Raw genomic sequence first — 12,704 nt, forward strand, 5'->3', positions numbered from 1 at the left:
AGGCCTCGGGCGGCTTCCTAACCTTCTCGGTCTCGATTTTTTCCCCTTTAGCACTGGGAGAGGCACCCCCATACACGGTTGGGTCCTTAGGGCAATACTTGCGAAGCTCAGTGGTAGCCGATGTCATTATGTGTGTGTTAATCTCCTCGTTCCCCTCTGCACTGAGCGCCTGGTACCATGGTGATTTGGCCTCGTGTGTGCAACAGGGCTGGGTATGGTTGTTTGGGGGCCCTGAGGACTGTGCATAATGACCCCTCACTGAGCTCGGCTTGTTGCTCCTCGGACTGTCCTCAGCCCCAGAGGAGGCTTCTTGTCCTCAGCGTGGCCCTGCCTGGTGCCTGGGCTCCTCGCTGAGCCTGTGCTGGGCAGTGGCATGGAGACTTGGACCTGACAAGGTGCCTCATCCTTCCCCAGGGGGCCCCCAGAAATGCCTAAGGTGGGAGGTCTGGGGTGAGGCTGAGGCAGTGTTCGGTCCCCAGCACCCCAAGCTGACTCCTGGGGGAAACTTCTACCTGTGGCCTAACTGCCTTTCAGGAGGGGAAATGGATGTGTGTCTTCCCTTTGGCAGGTTGTAAAGTGGAGTCCATATTCCTGAATGTGGCAGCCGTGAACACACACCGAGATAGGCCTCAGGTAGCAGCGGGGTCACTGCTGGGGTGGTGGGCATGTTCCTGGGGGTCCAGACACAGCCAGCACCACGGCCAGGCCCAGCTGTGAGCCTCCTGAGTGAGCTTGAGTTCTCTGTTGGTTTCGGTGGGGGCAGTGGTGGTTTCAGGACATGCAGGGGGCCTGGGGCCCCAGCTCTCAAGGGACAGACCAACTGCAGACCAAGAGATGCCTACAGGCTGCTGGGCCCATATCTGACATCTGCCCACTGACACAGCCAGGAGAAGGGCATCCCCAGGAGCTGGTCCCCTTCCTGCCCCCCTGATGAGGATATAATCCCCAGCTAGGTGTTTCTCCCCACCTGACCCAGACCTGAGGCAGGAGGAGGGTATGGCCTCTTTCTGGGTAACCACTGACCTGTCTGCAAGGAGCGAGCGGTAACTGGAGGTGTCCTCCCCCTCCCACCTTTGTCCACCCACCATGTGCCAAGTGACTCTTGACCCCCAGCTCTTAGGGACGGCTGGGCTGAAAGTCCTGCAGCTGGGGCTCCTCAGGGTGAGAATGTGAGTCCAGCAGCTGCAGTGATGAGCAGAGCAGACAGCAGTGTCTGTCTCTTCTTGGCACAGGGTCAGTGCTCTTGTGTGTCTATTTTTGTGCAGAATGTAGACATCTCTCGGCCTCCAGAGGAAGCCCTCGTCACGGTCCCAGCTCACCAGTGACCGTATCTCATCCACTGTGACCCCCTGGCCGGCGTTGATCCCTGTGGACAGCGGTCATTCCAGGCCCACTGGTCTGTGTGACAGTCACTGCCCAGGAAACGCCCTCAGAGCCATGATTGGCTGGTGGCACCCAGAAGCCCCGCCCCAGCCCACCTGTTTCCTTGTTGGCAGCCACAGGGCTGTATACGTGGTGTCTGACCTGCTGCTGAGCATCGCTCGCCTGACCGCGTCTGCCCCCAGCTGGTGAGAGGGCTCCCACACCTGCTCCTCCTGTTCTCTCTCACCAGCCGGGGGGCCTTGTGAAGCATGAAACCCCAAAAATGTGAAATGGAAAGCACTTGCTGTGATGTTTTCAGCCACCGAGGCTGCGCTGCCTGGGTGGACCTGGGGACCCTGCCAGGGTTCTGCTGACCTCTCTGCAGCTACTTCTGGAGTCAGAGGCAAAATCTTCAGGGAATCCTGAGCTGCTTCTGCCTCAGTCAGCAGAAGTAAACCCTCTCCAGCCCACCCTTCCAGGAGCTGAAGAGCCTCCAGCACGGCAGGCAGCCCCCTCCCCGGGCTAGACCCTGGGGTCCCTGCGTCTGCATTGGCAGATGCTTGGGAAAGCAGTGTGTTCACTTTTGCACATGGGGATACCCAGAAACACAGAGGGAGGGGGGCATTGGCAGTCACCCTTTCCCAATGATGCCTACACTGGAATACTTGTGGGAGCCGGTGGCCAAGGCCACCCCTGCCCCAACTGCTCTCATGGTGCAACACGTAAGCTGGAGCAACACAGAAAGATAGGAGGACAGAGCTCTTGTACGCATCCCCCTTCCCAGCGCTCGAGGGAGAGGCTGCCCTCTTCAGCTCCCAGCTGTGCCACCGGCTACCTCGACTGCTGCTGCCGGTGTCCACACACGAGTATACACCGGTGGCCTGACCTGCGTTTGCTGTGAAGGATTTGAAAAGCCTGTCCTGGGGTTCGTTGACTTCCACCTGGGGGATGAAGCCTGGGAAAGGCAGGAGCTGGAGTCAGCCCCTGGCCTGGGAGGATTTTCCCAGCCACGTCATCACTTTTGATTCTTGTACTAAAGAGCCTGATGAAGACAACCTCGGGAAGCCTGCCGTCATGCCCCTGAGTTCTCTGGGGCCCAGAGAGGTGGGCTGGGCAGTAGATTCCAGCTCCATTTTGTAGCTGGGAGAACAGACTAGCCAGCACCTTGTGAGGCTGGGTGAGAATGTGTGTGGATTTGTAGTTGGATGTGCTGCTGTCCATGGGTGGTGGTTCTGGGTGAAGTCAGGCCCAAGGATCCCGTGACCCTGGCCTGGGCTGATGGCCTCAAGTGCCGCAGCAGCTCTGGCCAAACCTGGGTGGGGAGATGCGCAGGACAGGGCTGTGGCCCGACGTTCCATCGGAGCCCCAGGGTCCTTAGACCTGGGGCCAGTGGGCCATGCTGCTGCCTTTGGGACTCGGGGACTGCAGCCTTTGCTTCTGTGGCCGCGAGAGTCTTGGTGACTTCCGGCCATGCTGGCTTGTTGCCCATAGTGGGTCCCTTTGGTCAGTGGCATGAGCATCTACATGTCACCACCTCTCCAGGACCTCAGGCTCACTGAGGTGAAACCAGCGAGGCCTCTCCTGTCTGTTCAGAGGGCCGCCAGGGCCAAATGTGTCACAGGACTGGGAGGGGGCAGAGGGAGGTCTGGGATCCCAGCAGGGGCTCACCTTGAGCTGGCTCTCTGCCTGGGCAGCATCCACCTGGCCGGTTGCCCACTTACAGCCGGGACGGTCCATGTGGTCCTGTTGCAGACGTTTTTCCTCCTCGTCCTGGAATGGATGTTGTTGGAACTCAGCCACTCGTCACACTGTGTCCAACATTTTCTGCAATAAATACTTTAAAAAAGAATACTCCTAATGTTGTGTCTTGTGGGCAGGCCTCCCTTGGTGAGGTACTCTTTCCAGCAGCTTACAGACCCCTATGCTGTGCTGTCTCCCAGAAAGTCTGGGTGGGACCCTTCGTCCAGCTCCCACTGCCAACCCATCCCAGGAGCAGAAACTGTTCTGCCCTGGAATGAGCCCTGGGCAGGGCCCGAGTTTTCTCTGGGCCGACCCAGGTTGCTCGGCCCTCACCACTGGGTGAGAAACAGACATAGTGGGGATCTGGGGTCCCTAGAAATGTGGGTCCCTAATACTGGCATCCTTGGAGAGGGGTCGAGGATGGAGGGGGTACACAAGGCTGTGGGTGGAGCGTGTTGGCTGGTTCTCTGGTATGCTTTGTTGCTTCTGGCCTGGGGAAGATGGTGACAAGGGGTACCCTTTCCTCTGCCTCAGAATTTCTCACCCTTGTGCAATAAAAAACATGTTTTTTCAGATTTTGGGCAGAGTAGGGAAGAATATTTTTTTTATGGGGGTATAGTTGATTTATGTGTTTCAGTTGTACAGCATAGTGATTCACTTATGCATATATTCATTCTTTTCATGTTCTTTTCCCATTTAGATTATTACAGAGTGTTGAGAAGAGTTCCCTGTGAACTACAGCAGGTCCTCGTTATCTATTTTATATATGGTGCATATTAACACCAAGTTTCTAATTTATCCTTCCCTCCCATGCCTTAGGATTTTGTTTGACTTCATACACCTTCTTCCCTGATAGGGCTTCCCTGGTACCTCAGTTGGTAAAGAATCTGCCTGCAAGGCAGGACACTCCAGTTTGATTCCTGGGTTGGGAATATCCGCTGGAGAAGGGATAGGCTAACCCACTCCGGTATTCTTAGGCTTCCCTGTGGCTCAGCTGGTACAGATTCCACCTGCAATGTGGGAGACCTGGGTTCAATCCCTGGATTGGGAAGATCCCCTGGAGAAGGGAAAGGCTACCCACTCCAGTATTGTGGCCTGGAGAATTCCATGGACTATAGTCCGTGAGTGGGGTCCGGACACGACTGAGTGACTTTTGTTTTATTTATTTATATGCCTTCTGCCCCGGGGCTGGGGTGTTGGCAGCATGGTTCCTCCAGGGACATGATGAAGCTGGGCGTGGCTGGGTGCCCGCACGTGCCTCTCCTAGTGTGTCAGGGCAGAGGGTGCCTGTGTCACAGCTGTGATGGGAACTAGGCTCAGAGTGATGTCAGCTCTGACCATCTTCCTGATATGTGAGGTTACTGTCCCCACCTTGTCCCTGGGCATAGAGTTCCTGGAGTGGATACCTGACCTCCTTGAAGGGTTCCTAGCACTTTTTTTTTTTTTTTTGAAGTTTTTATTGAATTTGTTACAGTATTGCTTTTGTTTTATTCTTTGGTTCTTTTGGCCGCAAGGTATGTGGGAATCTTAGCTCTCAGACCAGGGATCGAACCTGTATCCCCTATGTTGGAAGGCGAAGTCTTAACCACTGGGCCACCAAGGAATTCCCTTCCTAGCACTTTTTGAAGAAGTTTTGAAGATTTGCAACAGCAAAGCAACCACAGAAGAAATGAAATATAACACTACTAGAATTTTAATTCAGGTCCACTAGTCTACCACACACACAACCAATTTAGAAAGACCAATGATATATGGTTATGCTAAAGAAGTTTAAGATAGGATCAGAGGGTATTTGGATAGAAATGTTACAAAGACATAGATTTCAACAACATTTGAATTATCTTTATAATTGGCTTGTATATTACATGTTAATAATATATAATTATCACCTTTAAGGTGAGTGTTGCCATGTTTGGTATAGACCAGTCACTATTCATCCCCTGAGGCTGGGCACATTTGTTGTTTAAGCAAAAATTGTTTCATTAAAAGTGGAAAATGGCTTTGTGGTAGACCGAAAGAGGTGTCTGCCAAACCCTGGCGAATGGCCACAGGTCGCTTTGGGAAGGCTTGTGGGGAAAGTGCTGGCATGAAGCTGGGCTGTTTTCACAGGGCCACCTTAACGGGCACCCACCCTGCTTCCTTCAAGGACCTCAGGGTTTGTGAACTGACCTGATCTGGAAAATTAGTGAGAGATCCTCTCCTCCGCAGTTAGGTCTCTGGTCATCAGACTTCTGGTTCTCTTGTCATACATATCCGGTAGGATTCTACTGGCTTCCCATCAGTTTTGGTCCTAGGGGTCTGTTGATCCTGCCCAAAGGCAGGTGTCATAAATTAAGACGAAGTCATACTGGAGTGGGCTGTGACCCTAAACCAAAATTCCCTAGCACCTTCAGAGACAGCAGGGTCCTACTGACATCTTGGCCTCAAACATCCAGCCTCCACAACTATGAGACTGTAAGTTTCTGTGGTTGGAGCCACTCAGAGTCTAGTACTTTGTTATAGCTGCCCTAGCGAATGGAAACTTCTCAGCAATGAACCTTCCAAAGCCTCGGTGAAGGGAGTATCTCCTGGGTCCTCTCCAGGGACTCAGGGAAAAGGTGAGTTGTCCTGGATAAATTCTGTCCAACATTTATGTCCAACATTTATTTTGAATGAATGTATGAATCTTTCTGAAGCTTTGGATTCTTTACATTATACCAGGAAGCAACTGTCATCTCAACTGCATTTAGTGAGACCCAGTTTTCATTTCAGTCAAGCAACCAGACTTGCGGAACAACCTCCAGTAGCTTATGCTAGCACATTGAATCCCAGTTCCAGGTAAGATCACCTATATTGATAAATTCTGCCCTCTCTAAGATGGCTACATAAAGTCTCTGCCCACGTAAAGTCTGTATATTTTAGCTAATGTAAAATACCAAAGTCTTAAGATTCCTTTGATACGTAAGCCCTCCCCTGGGTCTGACTTTGTAATAAGGTCTCCACACATGCTGGAATCCATCTCTAATTTAAGGAGTTAGGGAGAGGGGCTTGAGAAGACTTGACTCCCCTTGCAAAGAAACGACCTCATGAGGTATCAGGGGAGAACACCTTGGTTAGGTGAGTAAGGGACGTGGAGAAGGGGTGGAAGTTGGTGGCAATCTGATTCCTCTGATTCTTTCATATGCATCTTCATCTCACTTAATTCATCAACTTGGCACATAAAGTACCTGCTATGTACTAAGCAGTAGGAATATAGCAGTAAGTGAAAGTGTTAGTCACTCAGTCTTGTCTGACTCTTTGCAACCCCATGGACTGTAGCCCGCCAGGCTCCTCAGTCCATGGGATTCTTCAGGCAAGAATACTAGAGTGGGTTGCCATTTCCTTCTCCAGGGAATCTTTCCAACCTGGGTCTCCTGCATTGCAGACAGATTCTTTACCATCTGAGCCACCAGGGAAACCCCACAGGGGCAAACCCCCTGCCTCACAATGCTGACTTTCTGGTGTTGGGAGACACAGCAAAGAGATGTGTAAAGATGTAGTGCATCAGGACGTCCCTGGCAGTTCAGTGGTTAAGGCTCCATGCTGCCAATGTGAGGCGTGGGGGTTTGATCCCTGGTCAGTGAACTAGGATCCCACATAACACGGGGTGCAGCGAAAAGTTTAAGAACAGAGAAAGATGTAGTAGAGGGTGCTGGGACAGAGCGGAGGGCTTGGGACAGGGTTGTAAGGATGTAAGAAGGCCTCACTGAGAAGGCAGTCAATGTCCTGAATGTATTAAGTACATTTTCACCTTATGACATTTTCAACTTACAGGGGGTTTATTAGGATGTAGCCCCATCGTAAGTCGGGGAAGACCTGTCCCATGCTGGCAGTGATGGCTGTTTTAGTTTTGTCTCAGCCTGCCAAGGCTGCAAAAACCTCTCCCTTTGTCCTGGCTGGATTTCCACTGCCTCTGGCTCCAACCAGGCAAACGTCCAGTCCTGATGCACCCCCATTTCCCTGGTCACCTGCTGACAGCTTTATCAGGTGGAAGAAACTGTGGAATTTATGAAAAGGAATCTGTGTTCCTCCCAGGACCACTGAGGGTGTAGGAGGACAAGACAGGTCATGCCCACATCACAGTTCTTCTCTGGCAGACACTGTGGGCTGCTCCCCAGCTGCCAGGACCCCCACCACAGCAGAGGCTCTGCTGTCCTGCCGCTGGTCACCAGCCCTCTGAGCATGCCTCATGGAAGGGACCTCTGACTCCAGGGAAGGGACATCTGACCCCAGGAGGGTACGTCTGATTGGCTGGACAAAGGAAGCTGAAAAGTGGGTCTGGCGTTTCTGCCTTCCGATATGGAGGAAGCCGGGGGGCAGGTGCTGGTGAAGAGGAACAACATGGGCCCTGGGCTGTGCTCCACCTAGCTCTCACGCTCCCGGAGTGACAGTCCTGTAGAGCACGGGCTTTCTGGGCATCACTGGGTATTGCTCTGGCCCCAGGCAGAGTTCCCATCTATAGTGTGGCTGCCACACTGCGTGTAAAAGTTCTAGCAGTCTTTTTTTTTTTAAATGTTTGTTTATTTTTGGCTGCACTGGGTCTTTCTCTGGTTGTGGCGAGTGTGGGCCACTTTCTCGTTGTAGTGCACGGGCTTCTCATTGTGACGGCTTTTCCTGTCGCAGAACATGGGCTCCAGGGCACGTGAGCTTCAGCAGTTGCAGCACACAGGCTTGGCTGCCCCGCTGCATCTGCAATCTTCCCAGACCAGGGATTCAATCCATGTACCCTGCATTGGCAGGCAGATTCTTAGCCACTGGACCACCAGGGGAGTTCCTTTTATTAAAAAGAATTATTTATTTGGCTGTGCTGGGTTTGAGTTGCAGCACGTGGGATCTAGTTCCCTGACCAGGGATTGAACCCAAGGCCCCTGCATTGTGAGCTTGGGATCCCAGCCACGGGACCACCAGGGAAGATCTCAGGAAATAGTCATTCTTAACAACGCTCATTAGAAGAGAGCTCGCTAAAAGGGCCCTTTACAGAGCTGTGGGTGGATCTGGGTGACAGCACTCAGGGCTAGCATCATTGGGAGCCTTTTTCATCCCTCGTCTGTGTGGACTGAAGAAAATTGCGCAACCTGGAAGTTGTGAGTTAAATTTTATTTGGGGACCTTAATGAAGACAAAAGCCCAGAAGACAGCATCTCAGAAAGTGCTGAGGAGTTGCTCTGAAGAGGTAAGGGAAGACCCAGGATATACAGGCACTTTTTGCTAGCAAAAACAAAAACATGTAGATTACTATCACAAAGAACCGACACCTTAAATGAATGATTCCAGCCCTGGTTTTTCTATGTAAGGGAAGATGCAAGGACTGGGTTCATTGCAATTATTCCTTTGATATGCATCTTCACTCTGCAGAGTCAGTATCCGGAGCACAGAAGGCTTCTTGATTTTTTCATCCCGAATGGTCCTCAGGTGCACCGCCCATGGTCTGCTGAAGTAGCTAATGGCTAGATTCTTGCAGAACTGGGATGAAAGTGAAAGTGTTAGTTGCTCAGTTGCCTCCGATTCTTTGTGACCCCAAGGACCTTAGCCCCACCTTGTCCATGGGATTCTCCAGACAAGAATACTGGAGTGGGTTGCCATTCCTTTCTCCAGGGTATCTTCCCAATCCAGGGATCAAACCCTGGTCTCCTGCATTACAGGCAGATTCTTTACCACCTGAGCCACCAGGGAAGCAGGAAAGAGAACTGAGATAGTGGGCAACGTTCTTCACAGGGGAGTTGGGTAATGTTTCTTGTCCACAGCCTGCAGGGCCAAGGCTCAGGAGGGTAAGGTTTACTGGAGCCTGGTGGGAACCCCCCTTTCCCACTGGCCTCTGATCTCCTATTCAGTTGCTATGAGCTGCAGAGGGGTCTCTTCAATCAGTCCCTCCCTGGGGCTCTCAAGATAAAATCTCAGTTTCTCAGATTGTGGCTCTGAATGGAAGGAGGCGGGAGCTGTAGCTGAGGGAGTGGGGTGGAGGGGTGTCAGATTGCACCCAGGAGCTTTCAGGAAGGATTAGGGAAGGAAGAGCCCCACCCATGTACTCTCCTCCCACCTTCTGACCTCCTGCAGCTGCCTTCTGCTGACTCTAGAGGAAGGGAGAGAGAGAGGCAGCCCCAGGACAGGGTAGGGTAGAGGAAGGATGCCGAGGGACGAGGAGAAGACAGGCTCACTGGCAGAGGTAGATGCCCCAACCTGGCGAGTGCTGGGGCAGTGAGGGTGGGGTCAGTGTAAACCACAGAGAGGACTGTGGGTGCTGTCAGCCCATCCCCTGGGGGGAGTGATTTCTGGGCTTGTGCTCAGGGGAAAGTGGTCCATGGGCTAAAGGAGATCCTTTATTTCCTTTTCCAGTTGTTATCAAGCACCCGCTGTGGGCACGACCCTGTGCTGGATAACAAGACATAGTCCCACCCTCACTTAGCCCCCTAAGTAGCAGAAGACACCCACATAACCCAAGGTGTGGTGCTGGGCTGGGGGTCACAAGGGCTGTGGGAACACCTAGGGGAGTCCTAACCCAGACTTGGCATCTCCAGAGTCGTGTTAGAGGAGGAGCTGTTTAAGTTGGGAGCCAGGGAGGGTGGGGGAATGTGCGTGGTGGATGCAGAGAGCAAGGAGGCACATGGAGCCCCAGTCATTGCAGGAACTGAAATCGGGACTTTGTCTTAAGAGCTGCGGGCTTCCCAGGTGGCTCAGTGGTAAAGAATCCACCTGCCAATGCAGGAGACCTGGGTTCGATCCCTGGGTTGGGAAGATCCCCTAGAGAATAAAATGGCAACCCACTCCAGTATCCTAGCCTGGGAAATCCCATGGACAGAGGAGCTTGACGGGCTACAGTCCATAGGGTCACAGAGTCAGACATGACTAAGTGACTAACACTGTCACAGCACTTTCACATGGTCAAGCTAGGTCCACAAATTAGTGTCTGTTTTTTTTTTTTTTTTTAATTTATTTTTGGCTGTTCTGGGTCTTCGTTGCTGTGCGGGCTTTTCTTTCATTGTGGAGAGAAGGGGCTGCTCTCTAGTTCTAGCTCTCATTGTTGTGGAGTGGGCTTCCCTGGTGGCTCAGACTGGAAAGAATCTGCCTGCAATGCAGGTGGACCCAGGACGGATCCGTGCGTTGGGAAGGTCCCCTGGAGGAGGGCATGACAACCCACTCCAGTGTTCTTGCCTGGAGAATTCTATGGACAGAGGAGCCTGACAGGGTCGCAAACCAGTCGGACACGACTGAGCGCCTAACACTTCTCACTTTTCAGTCTTGTGGAGCATGGGCTCTAGAGCACAGGCTCAGTAGTTGTAGAGCACGGGCTTAGTTGCTCCGCAGCATGTGAGATCTTCCCAGATCCGGGATCAGACTGGTGTCTCCTGCATCGCGGGTGGCTTCTTTACTGCCAAGCCACCAGGGAAGCCCCTCAGTAAAGTGTTTTCAAAGGCCAGGTGAAGGGCAGAATCACAGGATATGTGATCAGCACATGTGCAGTTCGGATTGATGGATGGTGGGGTAACAGGGTGGCCTCACAGGTGTTAACCATCTTGGGGCTACATAGGCCTGATCATCAAGTGGTTACTTTCTCCCAGTTGGTGGTAGTTTTAGCAATTATAAAACAACTCAGGAAATGTGGATCAGATAGTATTATCTAGGTACTTCTGAGAAGAGTGACACAGCAGAGGACATGGGGAAGACGTCTGTCCTGAGAAGTCCCCATAGGGTCCTGTTCCTTTCCATCCTAACCCACAGTGAGGGGCCCCAGCTCAGGGTGCCCTGTGAGAGCCCAGTGCTCTGGCAGCCGGCAAGGATTTGGGCCACCTGGCCCAACCCTGAGGCAGGTGGTGGCTTACAGTGTCTGGAAGCAGCTAGTTCCTTTCCCTCAGGCTGAGCCAGTCAAGCCAGGCTTGCCCTGAGGCAGAGGGTGATCCTGCCTGGCGGTAGGGTAAGGAAACCTCCGGGATAGGGGTGTCACCCCAGGAGGCAGGGCGATGGAGTGTCCTCAGAGATGGGGTCTCCCAGAAGCCTCCGAACTAGGCTTTCAGAAGGGAACCTGTGTCTGTTGTCTCTGGGCGCTGTCGCGGTCCCACTCGGTCCTCAGGTACCTCCCGAGGACCGAGGATGTCCGGGCAGGTGGGGAACCGCAGGGGCGAGGAAGGGCTCCGTCGGGGCTTAGTCCGCAGCACCCAAAGGGTGCTCAAGTGTTAGGAAGCTGATCCCCGCGAAGACCCCTCTGCGGACCCGAGGGCGGGGGCCCGGGGTGGGGGCGCGCAAGGGCCAGAGTCGAAGGCAACTTGGGTGGTCGCCTGCGTCCGGGAGCCTGTCCCCAGAGGGGCCGACACCGGACGCGTCCCAGGCCCCGAGGATGGGAGGCGCGTCCGCTTCCCCTCCTCCCGTCCCTCCTCTCGCCCCGGGCGGGGTTCCCGGAACGGCCGGGGCGGGGCGAGGCGAGGAAGCCTGCGGCCGCGCGGGTCGCTGAGGTTTGCGGCCACACCGGGACCGTCTGCCGGTCCGTCCGTCCGTACCCCTGCGCTCCCAGCCATGGCCGCGCCGGCCCCCGCGCCCCGCATCCTGGTGCTCTTGCTGTTGTTGCTCCCGGCGCCTGAGGGAGGTGAGTCTTGGCGGGTGCCGGGGAGTTCGTCCCGGGCAGGCAGGGGAGGCGGCCATGTCCGCGCCGTCCCTGGTTGCAAGCCCAAGCGGCGCCGTCCCCCCAGGGACCCCAACCGAGCCTCATAACCCCGAGGCAGTGTGCGGACCCCACGACTGGTCTGTCCTCCACCCCAGCCTCCCTCCCGTCTGCACTGACACTGCCCAGACCCCGGGCATCTGCCGTCATTGTTCTGCCCTGGCATGGTGGTGGTGGTTGGGGGGGAGGTCTGTCCTCTAGGGTCCCAAGGGCTTGCCCTCTCAGAGGCTGGGGTGGGATTTCCTGCCTGGCCTTAGCGAGGGGTGGTGGCTGCAGGGAGGCCTGGCCGCTGCAGGCCCCTTCCCTGGCCTCAGTTTATTGGCTGGGAGCCTCCACCTTCTGCCTCCATTGCTCTGGCCTTTCTGGAGACCACTCAGGCTGGTCCCCAAGGTTGGATGAGACACTTAACTGTTGTAGGTTGATTGTAGACTGATGAATCCCAGACGGTGGAGGCCCGGCTGGGGAACTTTTAAAGGTAGGGAAGTAGAAGAGTGCCCTCCCCCTGCCCCACCCATCTCCCTAGGACGCTGAAGATCCTTCTGGGGTGGGTGTTTTTCTCCAAGGGAAGGACTTTATTCCTGGGGACTGGGAGGAATCTGGAGGGCTTGGGGTGGGAAGTTCCAGTGAGGACTGGAGACTGGTTCAGAGCGTCTGGGGTTCAGAAGAACATTTGTGTCATGGACTCTTGGCTCAAACACTCAACCTGTTTGTGTCTTCAGGCCCAGCTTAGAAGCTTGGGCTGGGCTGTGGCTGGAAAGTCTGTAAAAGGAGGTAGGTCACCTGAGCTACCCAGTAGGATGGGCTGTGCTGGCCTTACCTGCGGCCAGGTGGACGGCTGGCTGGGTTGGCCCTGTTGGTGGGCCCACCCTCTGCCCTGCAGCTTTGCCCAGAGCACCACCTACCACCTAGTTGACCCTTCTCAAGGAGGTCAGTCA

At 54.2% G+C, this 12,704-nt stretch overlaps 2 protein-coding genes across 26 annotated transcripts in view; both read left to right on the forward strand.

The window, feature by feature from the left end:
• The window catches only part of PFKFB4 (6-phosphofructo-2-kinase/fructose-2,6-biphosphatase 4), a 41,517-nt gene extending 38,306 nt beyond the window's left edge, over positions 1–3,211 (forward strand). For 10 of the 19 annotated variants that reach the window (XM_086368151.1, XM_086368144.1, XM_086368142.1 and 7 more), the window contains 2 exons: positions 569–633; positions 1,266–3,211. In XM_086368151.1, the coding sequence (XP_086224277.1) occupies positions 569–633; positions 1,266–1,325 (125 nt within the window). In that variant the 3' untranslated portion in view covers positions 1,326–3,211. Of the gene's footprint in view, positions 1–568; positions 727–1,265 lie in introns of all 19 variants that reach the window. The other 9 variants (XM_086368149.1, XM_086368140.1, XM_086368143.1 and 6 more) reach the window with 1 other exon arrangement.
• A 5,062-nt stretch (positions 3,212–8,273) lies between these two features.
• SHISA5 (shisa family member 5) overlaps positions 8,274–12,704 on the forward strand; it is a 30,641-nt gene continuing 26,210 nt past the window's right edge. For 3 of the 7 annotated variants that reach the window (XM_086368179.1, XM_086368173.1, XM_086368175.1), the window contains exon 1: positions 11,523–11,694. Coding sequence is in view for 3 of the 7 variants with exons in the window: in XM_086368173.1 (XP_086224299.1) it covers positions 11,625–11,694 (70 nt within the window). In the remaining 4 variants the exon portion in view is untranslated. Of the gene's footprint in view, positions 8,293–9,239; positions 9,283–11,522; positions 11,695–12,146; positions 12,245–12,704 lie in introns of those variants that run through there. The other 4 variants (XM_086368176.1, XM_086368178.1, XM_086368180.1 and 1 more) reach the window with 4 other exon arrangements.

This window comes from Bos grunniens, chromosome 22 (genome assembly GCF_055505025.1).
Source record: "Bos grunniens cultivar Pamir isolate PY7600 chromosome 22, Bosgru_T2T1.0, whole genome shotgun sequence".
Classification (NCBI taxonomy): Eukaryota; Metazoa; Chordata; class Mammalia; order Artiodactyla; family Bovidae; genus Bos; species Bos grunniens.